At 34.3% G+C, this 18150-nt stretch overlaps 1 protein-coding gene across 1 annotated transcript in view; it reads right to left on the bottom strand.

The window, feature by feature from the left end:
* The window catches only part of LOC150096682 (tyrosine-protein kinase transmembrane receptor Ror2-like), a 54641-nt gene that overhangs the window by 7957 nt on the left and 28534 nt on the right, over positions 1–18150 (bottom strand). Inside the window, exons 3-7 of the mRNA XM_090408691.1 lie at positions 10534–10658; positions 9032–9185; positions 8155–8488; positions 3924–4126; positions 2717–2805 (exon numbers count right to left, since the gene is read on the bottom strand). Coding sequence (XP_090264817.1) covers positions 2717–2805; positions 3924–4126; positions 8155–8488; positions 9032–9185; positions 10534–10658 — 905 coding nt within the window. The remainder of the gene's footprint in view (positions 1–2716; positions 2806–3923; positions 4127–8154; positions 8489–9031; positions 9186–10533; positions 10659–18150) is intronic.

The raw sequence follows: 18150 nt of genomic DNA, 5'->3' as shown, positions 1-18150 counted from the left end.
CAGTAACCAAATTGAATAACTTTTTTTTTATTTATCATCCAGTTTATTGATTCATGACATAGCCCTTTTTCTGCATCGGTTTATCCGTTTTTTTTCTTTCTTTTTTCTTTCCTTTTCTTTTATTTATTTATTGTTTTTTGTGTTGTTGTTGATTAAACCAAACTCTAAAGCTTGACTCGCTAGTATCTCTTAGGAAATGAAATATTAAACCGCAGAACTGGAAAACGTTGAGATTTAATACCGAACACGGCATTAGACAACATCAGAAATTGGATGAGAAGTGAAAAAATGCCAAATACATTTTTATATAGAACAGGCAAATTTTATTTAAGAATTCATTAAATAACATTTAGATCTAGTTAATTTTTTTATTTAACTTTTAATTTTTTTTAGTTAATTAATTGAATCTTATTAAAAAGATTCAATTAATTATCCTCACACTTCTCAAGAGACCAATGTTTTTTTTTTCTTCGATAGTCACTTAATTCGCTTTGATTTTGAAAATCTTATGCTTTTCGCGCTATCAAAAAATCATGAACAATTCTCATGCGTTGTTCGTGATTCTAAGATCTATAGAGATGAGGAAAGAAAACAAATGCCATGGAAACCTCACATATGTCAATATTAGGAAGAAACAGTGAAAAGAGCTCGAACATTCGAATTAGTTTTCCAACTTTAAAATAGAGTGGCATTGCAGATAATGCTGAACTTTGTGAACGTTCGTCTAAGACTGAGTAAAATGGATTAAAATATGACACGGAAGTGATCTTTTCACGGAAATAGACTGATCGTTATCTTTGACTTAACTAAGCAGCTGAGATTCATTTGGATCAGGCCCAAGCATTTGGACAGAAGATCTAAACAAAAGAGAAAACAACATTCGAGATTTTCATGTAATAAATGGAAGTAGCGCTTATTACATTCACAGCAAAAGTTTTAGATAGAAACATCCTTTTTTAATAATGGTTCTGTCTGGATTTCGAAATACATATGTTTTACAATACGCAGAGTTCTTGGAATCACAATTTAAAAACATGGCCTTGGAATCACAATTTAAAAACATGGCCTCGGAAGCACACTTATTTTTCTGTGATCTTCAAAATACAATAAATACAAAAAATGGTTCATATTGTAATTGTGCTCCATTGTTTTCAAAGTAAATATATACATATATATATTATAAAATTTATATAACATTTTATATCGTTATATTTGCTTGTTAGTGTGACAATCTGCGACGGGATTTAAACATAGTAACAGTTGACCAAAGACTGTATTTGAAGTCTGTATTTCCAAATGAAAGCTTATATAAAATGCTTTCAACTGAAGGTGGGTTAGCGAGGTGGCATTTCTCCTGTCTGATGAGAAATACATTGGTCATAGCCTTAGTTGATTCAGCTGTAATTCCAACCAGCTCAGCAGACGTGGCTGAAATAATAATCAAGTTCCACCTATATGCGAGTTCGTTCAATGTAGAATTGGTTACAGTAACTTTGATAACATAGTTTCTCTGATATGCTGGTTATTTGTTTAGAGAAACTGTTGGATGAAAAAAAAAATGAAATGCCTTAATGCATCATTCTTTATGTGGTAGTGGACGCTGTCTTCAACACAAGCAATACTGAACTCAACTGTAGTGTGTTGTGATTTTAAGAGTAACTTTAGAAACTCTTTCTTGAGCAGTATTGTATTAACACTGACTAGCTTTCATCATGGTCTTTAAACTTTTTTAATATCTCAAAATTAAAGAAAGAAATCCTCAAGGATAAGAAACTTAAACCGCGTCCGATTTTGATAATTTTTATTAGTTATTTATTATTTTTATTATTTTTTGAACGCAGATAATATTACATGTATTATTTATCCTGTTTAATTGCTGATTCTAAAGACCAATTCCACAGAGAAATGAATAAGTAAGAAAAACGGTTAGAACATACATCAAGTTCATAGAAGGCGTGCAATATTTGAAAATAATAAAACAGTGCTGCACCAGTTTCTCGCTTATGATAAAAAAAGTTTTGCAAACCATTTTACAAACATTTTTGAAATCACAAAAAAAATTACAAACCATTAGGAAAAAGAAAACTAGAATGTCCTCTTAAGAGATTCAATGATGACTTCTAAGGCCGGAACATGATGATGATGGTATTTTGATAGGCATGATGATGACGATGATAAAAAAAAAAGTAATGTGCAGTCTGAATATCAGAGTGACGGACGACACCATTTAAAACATCGATAGCATAAGTTGGAAAAGTGGCTAGAATGTAAACAAAATACTGCTGGAAACTTATTTATTTTAGCATTATTTCAAAGCCGAATGTATAAACTATGAAAGTTTCGTACGAAATTTGACCAGAGAGTTTGCAGGAATACACTCGCCGGCATTTACGAGTTGCCCTAGCGCGGACCTTATAGAAAACATAATCTTGCCCAAGCGTCCATATATTCGCCTTCTATTGATCCATTTTTGATAAGGTTTCACTGGCCTGGCAGCTGTTTCAAACTGGTTGGTTCTCTTCAGAGACCAGGCAGAAAACTTAAGAGAGCAAAACTCTTGTACTAAGGAACTCGAAATGTCGGAGAAGTGTATTTTTTCGTAAGCGAACTCTCGGTCGGTGCGGAAAATATTTACTAAAATAAGAGCCAAAAAGCTTCAGATTGCATCGCCAAAATGAAGCCTTTTGGCTCTTTGCGAAATTCAATGCGAGCATACCTGAGCGTCCCATCTTTGACAAGGGATTCCAGATTTAGTGACGTTTGAAGTTCCTTGATAAAATCTTCCTCGACCCTGCACACAGTCCACTACAAAAAAAAAAAAAAAAGAAAAAAAAAAAGAAGAAGAAATAAAATCAAACTGTCGTAAATCTTTTTTTCTTAAAAAAAAAGTTAAAGATATTAGGATACCGAGAGCAATCTTTGCCAACGGCTCGTTCATAAATTACGTAACGTTATTCTTCATATTTCAAAACTTCTTTGTAGCAAGGGACATAATATAATGGACTTCTAAGGATAGTGTGATAAAAAACTCTCTTCCTTCAAACCATGGAATCTGTCTGGTGGGTGTTGAAGTTCACGAACCTTTGCCAACATGTGAAAAATATGGACAAACTTTAAAGAAATATCACCAAGAAATTAACTATAATAAGTCTTTTAGTACCTGTTAAAGTTAATTATAAGCATATTCAGTAACATAACAGAATTCATATGAAACTGAAATGTTACAAGAGCATCTCTGAAACATCGGTTTTGCAAAAAACACATAACGACGAATTCTTATATAATTTTTAATAGAGATTATGAGTTAGAAGTATCCCGAATAATTCCCTGGCATCTTCGAGACAGAGACGTCTCAGTTTATTCAAAACGTATCGTTTTACTTGGGTAATGGTCCGTGAACTTCAACACCCACCAGACAGATTCCATTCGCAGCGAGGATTTTTAAACTAATGCGTTTCTCTTATGATGAATAGCCGGAGATGGAGTGGGAACAGTTTGAGCTAATTTACTAAATCTGCCCTCGTTGAGTTTACATGAAATTGTAGGCGCTAAATATTAATCAAAAGCCCAGTGGGAAGACTGAAGAAAGAAGAAAGAAAGAAAGAAGTTGCATTGACAGTACGAGATAAATCTCAATGAATAAAGTGTGCAAAGAAAGATGTCTTTGTAACAAAAGGCGGCTTCAAAGGAAGAAAAAAATGCTCAAGTAGTTTAATATTCACGGATGTGTGCTTTCTTACTTAGTTTGATGAATGTCTTTTGGAATCTGCTACTTGGAATAGAAGATTTTTTTTTATGATCAGTGTCATTGTTTTTATGATCGGTGCGAATGTCTGCGAACAGATTTTAAACTCGTCTTTTTTTTTTTTAATAAACGAATAATCTATGATTATATAAGTGGCAGGAATTATAGGTTGATTTACCTGTAATGTCCTCTTCTTGAAAGTCGGTCAAGTGAGTGTGGGAACACATACCGTTAGAAATGTTAGTTCTGCTTGGCAACACATTACATTCTGGCAACCGGAAGTGACCTCTGGACTTGAAGTAGATACCTCGTTGTTTGTTGTCTTCAATCATTGCCCATTCATTGTAACAGAACAAATCCTGAAGAGCAACACAGTCTTCCCTGTATGGACGAATAGAGTGTTAAAGGATGTTTTCATTTTAAAATGAAAATATAGAGCTACATTCAAAAATTAACAGCATTATAATCATCATAGTTTTCAAGCTAATTTGCTACTCAAATGATTCCTTTAAGAAAACGGGAAATAAATGTGTTGTAATACTCTGAACAATCAAAAGAAAACCTGTTTGATTTTTTAGAAAACTTATTTAAGGAATAGTTATGTGGACACCATTAACAATTAAGCTCTCTAGTACCTGTTACTATTTGTGCAACATTCGTTTGATTATAACAATTTGACTTCCTTCTAACAAACCATAAGATTACGAAAATACAGATTGTCTATAATTAGCAATAACACTGAATGATACTCGATGTGTACTGTCAGTAGTAGAGTGAACAGGATGAAAAATAGGCCAGTTCTGATTTATTGTCTTGATTTTAAAGTTCAAAGATTGGGTAGAACTGCAAGGAAGCTTTGCTGTTTCAGCAATCCATTTATCGGAATGTCATGTTTTTCATTAAATAAATCATAAATTATAACATTCATTGAAAATGAGCAGAAAAGAATAATATCTGAGGGAGATCTACATTTAGGAGCTGAGCCTTCTTATATTAATATCCTCCTAAAAATTTTCCGTATCCTGTAAAATATCTCCTCATCACATAATTAAGAATGCCTTTATATATATAATTATTTTTTGTGGTGGGAGGAATGAGACTCGAAACTTGGCAGAAAAAGAATTCCAGTTCATAGCAATATAAGCGATTAGGAAATTATTTTTCTGTTAGCAAACACAGAAGACTGCATTTACAAGATATTTTCTGTTGTCGTTCGTTCTATTTCTAGGGCTGTGCCTACATAATTCTCAACACTGACAAAGAAATAGGCCATTGAATGCACTTGGCGACAAACGTCGCGGAAGATTTCATTTAATATATTTCACTAGAAACTCTCCGGAGAACTACTACTGAGTCGTTTCCTTTTAGAAGAACATCTCCTCCCTCCTGCTTGTTAAGAATTTCAAATAAGATAGGTATTTTCAGTGGTTGAGTAGAGGAATTTTTCAGCATTAAAAAAAAAAAAGGAAATTCAAGTACTAGAGTTTGAAACTGGTGGTCATGATCATGATACCTAGATTAAGAGTCAAACCATCGATCGCTTCTGATAGAGCAGGATAAGAAGATCGTTCGCTTCAAATACTACGAAAATAAAATTAGGTATCACCATGGGGGTGACAGAAACGGAACATCTGGCTGTGGATATCAAAAGATGAAAATAAATACGTTAGGCATTCGAAAAAAGCATGCTATTGGTGTTTTACTGGTGTGGAAAGTCATCTACCAATCAATATCTTTTATGGTCTGCTATGATGTCATTGTTTTAAATCAATATCACCTTGAAACTGCGTTTTATTGAACATTTCTTCTAAAATGACTAATTATTATATTCATAAATGAAGAAACATATAATATCATTTTTCCATTTACAAATTAAATTAGGTCATTTCTGCATTAAAATGAAAACGATTATGTTGAGAAATTCTGAAACAAATCCAATCATGAACCGTAGTACATAATAATTCTGTAGTTTGATCACGACTGATAGATTACGATCCTCTGAGACTTGCAACTGTAGCTCAGTCACGAACATAACTTGACTGCAACATGACGACGTCTGTAATCATCACAACGCTGACATAACTACCAGAAGATAATTTGTTTTCGCTTATGGCTAGGTATATTTCCAACAAGCGGTTCATATTTTCACATAATATACAGTAATATGTGATAGTTATTGGAAAGAAATGTTACTGATCCTCAGAAAATATAAAAATTCAAAATATAACACATGTGCTGTCGATAGCGAAAAATCAAACTATAAACGATAAAAAAAATTAAATTAAAAGCACGGAAATGTAACTGGTTTATTGAAGTTTAATAACATGTGCATAGGCACAGAAAATGCGCACTTGGTCCAGATTCATTACCTAACCGATATCATTAAAATATCGTATATTTTTACTAAGATTTAAAAATCTTAATTATGTGAACTACATACATACATGCATGTATGTATGCAGCGCAGGATTTGAGTTCGTAGGGCAAAATGTTTCTTCTGTTTTAACACTGACTGCGAATCACCACAGATGACGTCATTCAAATTTCAACTATTATACAGCATATGATGAGCCATGTTAGTTAGTTGGAGAGACTTTGGTATTCGTTTCTAGAACAGCCGCTAGATAGCATATGTGTATTAAATGAAAGCTCCTAAACACACACACACACACACAGTTTCAGCTAGTTTTTTTCTTATTCTTAGTCACCAAACAGTAATTTTGAAGATAATCAATTGTGCATTCCCTGGTAAAAAAAAGTTGGTCACATTTTGAATGTGGTCTGATGAACTACATTTTCATATGTTTAATCCTATAGTTTACCGTGCTGACTGAGCTGGATCTGACCTGAAATGTCCGATGAAAGACTACCTTTGTTTTTATCAATCTGTCTGCATGAGAATGTTGGACAAGGAAGATTCATATACAGTGATATTCTTGGCATTTACAAAGACATTTGATAGACTACTACATATCAAGTTGAGATACAAGATGCAGAAGATGAGAATGATAAACGGGTTGGAGATTGGTTCTCTGAACAATACTAACAAGTTGTGTATGATCAGACAGTGTCTCAGAAAGAAAGATGGCTGCTAGTGGTATGCCTAAATATGCCTGCATAATAAGCGATAAGAATCATTTATTATTTCATTCGACTTGGATTGCCACACGGAATTGAGTGAGAATAATCCCCTTTTCACGATTTCTCTTACATTTCTCAGAAGTGCTGGTGTCATTCACGTATTAGTGCATCACTCTTTTCTAGTTGTTTATTCAACTTTCTTTTGCTATACAAATATTACCATTAGGATACTGAAGCAGTTTTAGGAACGTACTTATTCGTTTATATATATATATATATATATAAAACTTATTTATATGCATATATATATAAATAAGTTTTTTTGTAAAGAAAAGAAAAATAAATTGATTGAGCGAGTATTTCTGCGTTTTAAAAATCAGTAAACCTCTTGAATAAATTTAAATCTTTACAGAAGATATCCCAACTTCAGAAAACTGTTTTTAAACTAGGTATTTATATTATTTGTATTCTTATTTAAATCAAAAAATAAAAACTAATTTGTATGCACGTAGCCGTATGATAACAGTACGAGACTGTCCATTTTTTTTTTAAAATAAATTTTTGTTTGTTCTGCGAATAGTCGAAATCATTGCTAACATGATTTATATTTGTCCACATATTTTAGATATTTCACGTATTAACAGAAAGGGGGATGGTAAATCCCTTTATGTTTTAAAAGCCGGGTACGAAACTCGGATCGAAATCCATAGAGTTTCATGCCGAAAAACTATCGGCAGGTCCAAGTGTAAATGATCACTTGGGTAGTACCACACCAGGGCAACTCCGAGCAAAGGTGGAGCAAGCTCCCTCACTAACCTTAATATTCTCTCATAATGTAAAAGCCAGCTCCTAAGAGATGTGTGTGTATATATATATATATATATATATATTATTTTTTCATTATGAGAAGAGGTCACTATCCAGACCGGTTTCAACCTTTTTTAAGGTCTCATCAGTGATTAGGTAGACCTGGAATATCAAGGTTTTAAGTGAACTCGTTTACACTTGGGCCTGCCGATAGTTTTTCGGCATGAAACTCTATGGATTTCGATCCGAGTTTCGTACCCGGCTTTTAAAACATAAAGGGATTTACCATCCCCCTTTCTATTAACAATTTCGCCGGTAAAATAGCCTTTTGGCTTTTTAAATTTTGCGTATTAGTTTTGTTCTGGTAAGCATTAGCCACGTGCTGCCATCTGGTGAGGATATTTCTTTTAATCGAAATGCATATTTTAAATTCAGATAACAATGCCGGTAATATATTATTTATATATATATAAATCTTCTCTACTTAATTAGCTGTTTAGAATTTCCAGTTTATTACTTACCTGCAAAGCGGCTTGTTGATAGCGAATCCCTCCACCCACTCGCAACGTGGGAAAGCATAATGGCACAGAAGGGTTTCTGCGGCAGTCCGACATGGTTCTAACAGAGATGAAATGAGTTCATCCCACAGCCCTTTCGTAATTTGCTCGTTAATGGGTGTGGTAGAACCATCGGTGCTGAAATTATAATACACCAGCCCTATATCTTGCAAATATCTACTGCACACGGTCCCTGTATAGACGGAACAATACCCCTGAGGGATGTCTGGGATGTTGGGCTTCCTACGAAAGGGAAAGGCGTCACCTCGTTGGTCGTCCGCTGTATCGGAAGAGACGTCTGAAAGGAAAAGCAAAGCGAGATCGTTTTAAAATAGTTTTGACGTTATTTCACTTACATGAAATTGTAAAGCGGGCTGAAGAGAAAAAAAAAAACGGATGACTGGCTTAGAATTCGTTATTATTCTTGAAGGAATAAAAAAGAAATCCAGTTTCGTAACAAACTGTTTTCCTCTAACACTAATGTTAACAAAAATTAAATTATAAATAAATAATTATCATTAAATGTATATTTTAATATTTATATTTATTTCAATAACTTGAGTCTGTTTTCTAAGCTCTATCATAATATCATTATAGATGTATTCTGTGTTTTAGAATATTATGAATTTTTTGAATATTTAAACGTTTAATAATTGGTTTTAAGTAAAATATAGGTTACTTTATTTCAGAGAAAAATAAAATAAGCTAAATTAATGAATCATGTAATATTGCATTCATAAGGGTACTTCTGTCTAATATGACGTGCAAACGAAAGCCCTTTTTTTATAGACATCTTAAGAAATACTAATTGTTAAATATTCTTTCATTGAACTCAACTGACCTGTTTTGAGAACGTAAACGTAAAATTGTTTGGTGTCCGTGACAGTTCTGTTATTGCTGCTTACATAATTATCGGCTCTACACAAGAAAGAAGTACTCTCCGTGGCGTTCACAGTTAGCATGGAATGGGAAACGACTACTTGCTTGTAAGAAAGCTGTAAAAGACATTACAAACTTGTTAGACTTGTGACTACTTATAGAACAAATCGCGAAGTACAACTCAACACGTCCGGCAAAGTTATCTAATTAAATTTCCACGCTCAAAGCTGTTAAAAGATAGGGGGCGCTCTGATTCAACTATTTTTTTTTTCGGTAAGAGAGGGGGGGGGCAGATGGGGTGGGAGAAACTTTCCCGACTGCCCATCAAAGACGGCAGCCAGCGGCCTCTAAGTAATTGATTTACCACATCCCATCGGAACCCATCACCACCTTCCCCGCTAGCATCTGGGAGAAACGAATGTCTGCGTGAGCAAGCTCTTGACAGCGCACAACGTATGAAGTGCACGTCTTCTTAGCACAACATTTATGTGGCAGACGGATTAAGGAACGCAATGACCTAAAGCAGGTTGGATTTAGTGCAACAACTGGTGCCTCATGTTGGATTATTTGGTAGCTGTGTGTGCGGGTAGTGACAGTCACTCATTTGGTGCTCCGTCTCTTTCACCCCATTTCATATAAATGGTTTTCTTTCCCTTAAGTAGAATCGGACGAAGCGCAAAATACTTAGCTGAGAAGGTTAAGATTTTGTGCTTTATCCTTCACAGTTCCTAAAAGGAAAACAAAATTATAAATCTTTATTCGATAGTCATACTACTCCATCGTTCTAATAGAAATGATTGTATAACTCTTGGGATCAGATACTAAGTTTAATGCAGTTTAGATGTGTCAGTTTTCATGCGTTATTTATTTTTTTTTTTTTTATCAGCCAATGAACTCGTTTTAGAGAGTGTAATTAGCTCTATTTCTAATGAAAAAAAAAAGTTGGTACTGAAAACCAAGGAACGTTATTTTTTCTTTCTCTTTCTCTCTCTCCCCCTCCTCTTTTTTCAAGTCCTCTCGAGACTTTAATGTGTCACTTGCATAGATAGAGATCAGCCAATTAAACTATGGCAGGCAATTACTGTTTGTCGAAATGTCACCCCACGGCAATGAGACAAATAACAGGTTTGGGAATGCTTCGAAACGGTCATTACGGAGCAGGGGAACGTGTAATTAGTAACCATTTGAACCGGTAGTTTCTAGTTCACATAAAAGGATAGAATATCTGTCTTAAAACAGGGTGGAATTTAAAAACTCATTTCGAAAATAGTTTGGAATAAACACATGATTTGAATCCATTTTTTTTTTTCAGAGGCTTTGTACAGGATTACAATGAGTAGATATTTTGAATAGTGTCTGTAAGTTATCTGCGTGATGAATACCCAACTGGTAATACAATGCACATGCAGTTAATTATTACAAATCGTTTATCGTCAAAATAGTGTGAACCAAACTTCATCTTACCTGCTTTCCATTCTGCCACCACGAAATCTCTGGGGGAGGTTCTCCTTCTGCTGTGCATTCTAGCGTAACAGTTGCTCCCCAAGTAACGTTGTAAATTGTGCGTCCACCCTTAATTTCAGCTGGAACTATACCAAAAAAGACAAATACAACAAAGAGCATTAATTGCAACATCATATACTAAAATCGGGTTTGGAAGAGGGTAAAAGTTATGAGGAAGGTATGCCACTTTGAAGGCTGTGACTTCGAATTAGTTGTAATTCAAACCATTCAAAATAGATTTTGTCCTAGAAACAAAAATTCGTAAAAGTGACACTAGAGTTAAATATTGACTTTTGAAAAAGCTTTAAAGCAGGTGCATGAGTGCTTGGTATGGAATAAAAATAATCATATTTTGGGCAGGAAATTCTTATGGAGCTTGGTCAGAGCCACTTGATATTCTTTTTTCTACGTCGTAGTTCGCTACTGGAGAATATTGTTTTGAACTCCTCAATCTGTGTGTTATTCTTGCCTCCCTCCTTTTTTTTTTAATACAGCTGCTTTACTCACTAAAACACTTTTATAGCGTTTTGGTTATGGAGAGGTTTAAATGCTTGAATCCATCAGGCTAGTTTGAATGACAGAAATGTTTATTTGTTGTAGTATGGTTGGAATTGCAGTTATTCGTGTTCTCCAGCTCAGACTATTTCTGTCGAATGAAAAACAACCATCCCCGTCCGAGATCATTTAACTCACGTTCAGTTTAAAAGCACTTTATAAAGGTTCTTGCATTGGATTTCAATGTCTTTCCAGCCGAAGGGCAAAACTTGGGTAATTTGGATGATAGGATTTAAGATACTTGACAACATATGAAATTTTATATACTGAGAGCAACATTTGGGAATCCAGTTCGCTCTGGCGTATTATGAATATATCACTGTCCATAATACGCTAGACATCATGCATGCATGAATGAAGAAAAAAAAAATTGAAATTTAAAAAAAGTAATTTCTATCACGCTCCATATTAGTTTAATTTTCACATGATCGAAGATTCTGTGCAGATAGGCAAGCTCTTTTGGTTAAATTATTTGGAACTTTTACCATCCAAATCAACGTCTCTTACAAATTGAGGTTTTTAAGTTGATTTTGGTAGAGCAATCAATGAAAAAACTGTAAGCAGAGCAAATTCTAATGAAAAGAAGAAAAAAACAGAAAAAAAATTAAATACAATCCTGTTATTTTCTGTTTCTGTTCATTCTATTTTTTTTTCTAAAATATCTATAATAAAATTATTTCATTTGTTGTCATCAAAGACGGATTTAACGTCATATTCCCATGGCTAGATTCTATTGGTAGAAATTGGCTGATGAATTGATTCTATTGGTACTAACGAACTGGATTCTAAAAGAAGGGAAACGAAGCCGAGGACGTCCTAAAAGAAGGTAGATTGATGAATTGTCAAATTTTGTTGGGAAAAATTGGTCAACCATTACCAAGAACAGAGAAAGGTGGAAAGAACTGGAGGAGGCCTTTGTTCAGCAGTAGACAGAAAAATGGCTGAAAAGAAGAAGATTCTATTGAGCACAGTAATTGATGCATGTGTCCACTGTCATTTTTTTCGTCTAAGGCCTAAAAAGTGACAGTGGTATCGCTGCTCCCGTTTTTTATACTTTTAAAGTGGTTCTAACTCCTGTTTTTAATTTGAAAGTGTTCCCAAGTAACTCTACTTGTCAAGCCGAAGACAGTGATAAAAAAAATTCATTTGGTTCTTCTTAGCCAAAATCGGCTAGAACCAAATTTTGAGTGCTGAAAATTGAACAGAGAGGACCGTGGGCAACGACGAGTGAAGAACAAAGGACGTCGCCATCTTTACAATCACACTACAGTTGCTTAAGGGAAGAAAGGTGAGCCATGAACTGCATCAAATGCCTGAAGGATTTATCGTCCGACTGAAATCATATAACCTGTAGGAAATGCCATAGGAATCTACACTTTACATGTGCTGGCCTTTCAGAAACAACCTGGCAACATAAATCCAGTGCAACACGCGAGGAATGGAAGTGCCTACTTTGCAGGGAGAACAAAGAAACGCACCTAAGGCAGCCGTCTATGATGCAGTCAATTATATCGGAGGCAAAATCAGACAACGAACTGAACAGACAAAAAAAAATAAATACAGGTGAGTCCCATAATTTTAACTCCTTAAATATACTACTAGAAAACGGTCTAGAGACAATAGCCAGATCTTGTGCGAGAACTCTTTGATAACCAGAACGAACAAATAACAAAAAAATCTAGCGAATATGAGGATTTGGTCAAACATAATAATTTAGCAGTGAAAGAAGCTTGAAACGGTAAAAGACATTAAAATCAACATTAATGCACTAACTGACAGTCAACACAATTTGATGAAAGAGTCATTCGAACTCCGTCAAGAACTTAATTCCCTAAAACTACAATGTGAACTTTTATTAAATCAGCAAGAATATAAAGAAAGTAGTAGTATAGTCACCTCTGACCAGATCAAGATAAGATAAGGAATCGTGATGTGATTGGTTGTTCATTTGATGACGTCATTGTGTGTGTGTGACGGCATGGGTTTGGTATTATTGGAATTTCCCTGGGGGCATATGTGTCAATGGCTTCAGTTCTTGTGTTTTGGTTCGCATATGGAATTATGGATGATGCTAGAGATAAGGATTCGTGTTGTGATTGGTGGGGCACTTCTGAACAGATCAAGATCAAGATAAGATAAGGAATCATTACATGGTTGTGCGTTGTTTTCAGATGTAGATGTGACGTCATTTGTTAGTTGTCAATAAGCGACGTAATTTGTTAGTTATAAATAAGTGACATTATTGTTTTGAATGGAAAAGGGAAATATATTAGTGGATAAGGAATCGTGTCGTGATTGGTGGGACACTTCTGACCAGATCAAGATCAAGATAAGATAAGGAATCGTGACTTGGATGTATATTGTTATGAATTGTAGATAAGTAAATAATTTGCATATGCCATTATGGGTGATGGACAGTGATAAGATAAATTTTCCAATACAGTTTGGGGTATTTCTTTCCTGTTAAATGTGGGAATTCTTAGAGTAGAGTCGTGATGGCGGCAGTGATTAGGGTTTTCTGAATAATTTAATTATATGCTGGTGTCCCTCAAACATTAGTACACCCATCTATAGACAACCAAAGACAAAACATGACGACAATGACGGATGTGTGTCATTCTGGGAAAATTCCAAGATATCGTATCTCAAAAACATCGCCAAATTCCATAGGCAAACCAAAACACCATGTGATATCACAGAGAGACATATGTTCCCCAGAAATTTCAAAACACATAACATCACGATTTGTTATCTCTAAATATCACCCACAATGCTTTACATGAACCCAACACACGACGTGATGTCCCTGAGAGAAGGGGGGCCCCCAGCGCTTTTTTTGCTCTCCGAAGTTTGAAAAATTAGTACACCCATCTATAGACAACCAAAAACAAAACATGACGACAATGACGGATGTGTGTGATCCTGGGAAAATTCCAAGATATCGTATCTCAAAAACATCGCCCACAATTCCATAGGCAAACCAAAACACCATGTGATATCACAAAGAGACATATGTTCCCCAGAAATTTCAAAACACATAACGTCACGATTTGTTATCTCTAAATACACCCACAATGCTATACGCGAACCCAACACACCACGTGATGTCCCTGAGAGAAGGGGGCCCCCAGCGAAATTCCAAACATTCCAAAATTTATCTTATCAGTATCCATCACCTATAATGGCATATGCAAATCATTTGCTTATCCACAACTCATAACAATACACATCCAAGTCACGATTCCTTATCTTATCTTGATCTTGATCTGGTCAGAAGTGTCCCACCAATCATGACACGATTCCTTATCCACTAATATATTTCCCTTTTCCATTCAAAACAACAACGTCACTTATTTATAACAAACAAATTACGTCACTTATTGACAACTAACAAATGACGTCACTTATCTACATCTGAAAACAATGCACAACCATGTCAAGATTCTTTATCTTATCTTGATCTTGATCTGTTCAGAAGTTCCCCACCAATCACAACACGAATCCTTATCTCTACCATCACCCATAATTCCATATGCGAACCAAAACACAAGAACTGAAGCCATTGACACATATGCCCCCAGGGAAATTCCAATAATACCAAACCCATGACGTCACACACACACAATGACGTCATCAAATGAACAACCAATCACATCACGATTCCTTATCTTATCTTGATCTGGTCAGAAGTGGCTACACTACTAGTAAAGAAGATCTTGTTATAAAACGGTCTTCCTGATACTGCACCTACAGAAAACCTCAGAGACGTAGTTTTAAAATTAGACCATGCAATCGTCATCCGTCTACAGCATAACGACATTCAGATCGTAAATCGGATTCCCAGGAAGAGCAAAAAAACAAGGCTTGTTACGACCACACCACTCATAGTTTGTCTTACAAGCAAGTCCCCAAGAGACAATTTCATAAAGCCAGCAGACAAAAAAAAAATGGCCAAGGACGTGTATGAATTGAAGGATAATACACCAATCTATCCGAATATTTAACACCATTCAACCAGAATCTTTGTACCAAGCAAGAAAAGCAAAAAGAGAAAAAAATTACCTATTTTTGTGGATCAGGGATGCGAAGATATTTTTGAGAAAGTCACAAACTTCAAAGCTGATAGAAATTAAAAGCTCAGAAGACATAGAAAGACTGCCAGAGTGAAAAATAAGTCTCCTAATTAATTCAAAAAGAAGACCACAATAAAAATGAATGTCAACCATCAAGACAGATGTAATAACACCAGAATATATCGGCAATTTCACTTTGATCAGACCTTTCAGATCATTAATTTGACCTCTCAAACATCAGCCTACTTCCAACATAGCAATCAAATTAATAAAAGATATCTAACCGGTGTCTTCCTCAGATAAGCTTACTAAAAAGCTTCGGGGATGCAAGCTGAGACATTACATCTCAACCGAAATCAACAGAAAGAAAAAAAAATCCATTTATTACATTGAAAGATTGTAGTTACAGCGCTTAAATACATTAAAAGCAAAAATTGTAAAATATATATAACGTATTGTTATACTCTAAATACTGTTAAAAATGCAATCTTACTCAAAATAAAAAAAAGGAAAATTTGTACGAAATTCATTGTTTAAAAAATAAACAAACTAGAACATGTTTTGCAAATGCATAATATAAGGTACCTGAGGCAAATAAGGCTCCCCTTATTTAAAATTTGAATAAATTAGACAATTGTTTAGATTAATTGAAACAACAGTGTTCATATTAAAGTTTGTATTATCACTAATTAAAAAAAACACAAATAAGAACAATTCTTGCAGTAATTTATATTTTAACCAAGTCTTTTAAAAACACCTTGTGTGGGCCTTATTAAACCATAGTAGTTTAATAAAGCCCTTGAACAAAATTAAATATTAAAAAGAATATAATAATTATTTTTAATTATTATTAATTTTAATCATAATTATTAGCTTAAGAACATAAGGCCATACAAATATGCCGCATTCTTCTTTGGTGAGACCAACACACTCTTCATGGTACCATTTAAGACACCGTGTGCATTGCCTCATTTCAGCAACCTTTTCTTCTCTGAATCCATGGCAACACCACCTCTCTTTTGACACTCTGTTTGTTCCTTTATTTATTTATTTTTTGTTCTTCCTGGTTTTTAGTGGTAGCCTTCTCTTTCTTACTATCATTTTCTTTGAAAAGATCTTTGGTCACTCTCTGGCCCTTATAATTTAACGCTTTTCTTCATGGCATCATTTGGCGTTGTCATTAACTCCTGAAACGATGACTTCAACTTTAGATTTGCCAGTGGAATCTCATCATCGGAGTTATCTGAATCACAAGATGGAGGATTAGGACATGTTCTTACAACTCGAGCAGGATTCAAAAATTGAGCTTTACATTTGGAAATTGTTGGGTTTCTCTTTAAAAATAACTTCAACCAATCTTTTCCTGCGAGGCCACTTTCTTTATTGAAGTTATTCCTAATTTCATTTTGTTCGCAAAATATAAAAGTTTGCCTGCGTATAGCTTTTGGAGTTAAAGGGACGCCAATTGAAGCAAACTTTACTATTCTTTCTACGAAGTTCTCTTGTTCTTTTGTTAGCACAGTATTTCTTCCTAATCTTTTCGTCGTCGTCTTCTCTGTCTTTAAATGGTTCCTCAGTGTTCTTCTAGATACTCCATAGCGTTCTGATGCTGCACGTTGTGATAGTTGTCCTCTTTACACAGCTGTCATAGCGGCTTCTAGTCTTTCATCTGTCCAAAGACCCCGTTTCTTCTTAACTTCTGACATTTTCAGAGGCCTTTAGCAATAAAATAAGTAACTATTATGAGCAATCACCAAAAAAATGAAATCATAAATTATAGCAGTTTAATAAGGCCCATCAACAAATTTACTGGGCCTTATTAACCGCCGCGAACTAGATTAGATCACATCTATTTTCAAGTAAAATATGAATTCAAATCAATTAAAACATTTTTTATCATAAAACTGAATGTTGAAAGAACACTTTTAATATAAAACAATGCGAAAAGAACAATATTTTTAATTAAAACTTACGAATTATTGTGGCGTAATATTATTAAACGGGAAGACACAACCACCTCCCACTAAGGTCTAGGTCAAACTGACAGTACAGTCGCTAGACAATATGCCGCCACTGATTTGCCATTGCTCATTGCGTCCTTTGTGTGTGTGTGTGTGTAAGAAACCAAACCGGCACAACTTACCGTAAATGTGATTTTTTTTTTAAATGGGCTTTATTAGACATTGGACCTTATTTGCCTCAGGTACCTTATAATCATAATTTTAATAATAAAGATCACTGAATTTTAAAAAATACTATTTTATTATTATATGTATGTAATTCTTATACTTTATAAATTTTGTATTTCTATAATTTTATAATGTAATTATTATATGTATGCAAGACATAATAAAGTTAAAATACACATATGTACACATGTATGCATTGTAAATAGTATTGTATGTATGAACAATAAAAATTTTGATTGATTAAAAAAAATTATTATTATTCTGTTAGAATGCATATTTGTGACTCAAGTTGAACTTGAACGCAGAAGTTAAGAATTGTAATGTGCGCATCTTGCTGCTCAACCTAAAATCGAAATCTCTGGTTGCTATGGTAACAGTGTTTCCGTTTCCATAGCAGTCAGTATTACGTCACACTTGTTTGTGATCAAACGATTTTATTATTATTATTATTATATAGAAATATGAATGGAACTTTGCTCACTGCAAGTAAATTAATTTGCTATTTGGTTTGTGCTGTTGGATAGTATGATTCGCAAATGTCAGCGTTTAAAATCGCATCTTTTCAATACCATTGTTTTTTCCCTTTTATTTCAAAAATGAACAAATTTCAACGAAACTTATTTTTTATCACTATTATATTTCATGGGATTTGTTTACAGTTTCATGTCTGTAAGACATCTCATATTTTCTTTGTCATATGTGGATATTAGTCTTAATGACTTCAGATAAGACGAAAAATATTTAACCTTATTTACAGTACC

This window comes from Typopeltis vanoorti, chromosome 18 (genome assembly GCF_054136105.1).
Source record: "Typopeltis vanoorti isolate ZY-2024b chromosome 18, IOZ_Tvanoo_1.0, whole genome shotgun sequence".
In the NCBI taxonomy this organism is placed as follows: Eukaryota; Metazoa; Arthropoda; class Arachnida; order Uropygi; family Thelyphonidae; genus Typopeltis; species Typopeltis vanoorti.
This window is presented reverse-complemented; position numbering and strand designations above follow the sequence as displayed.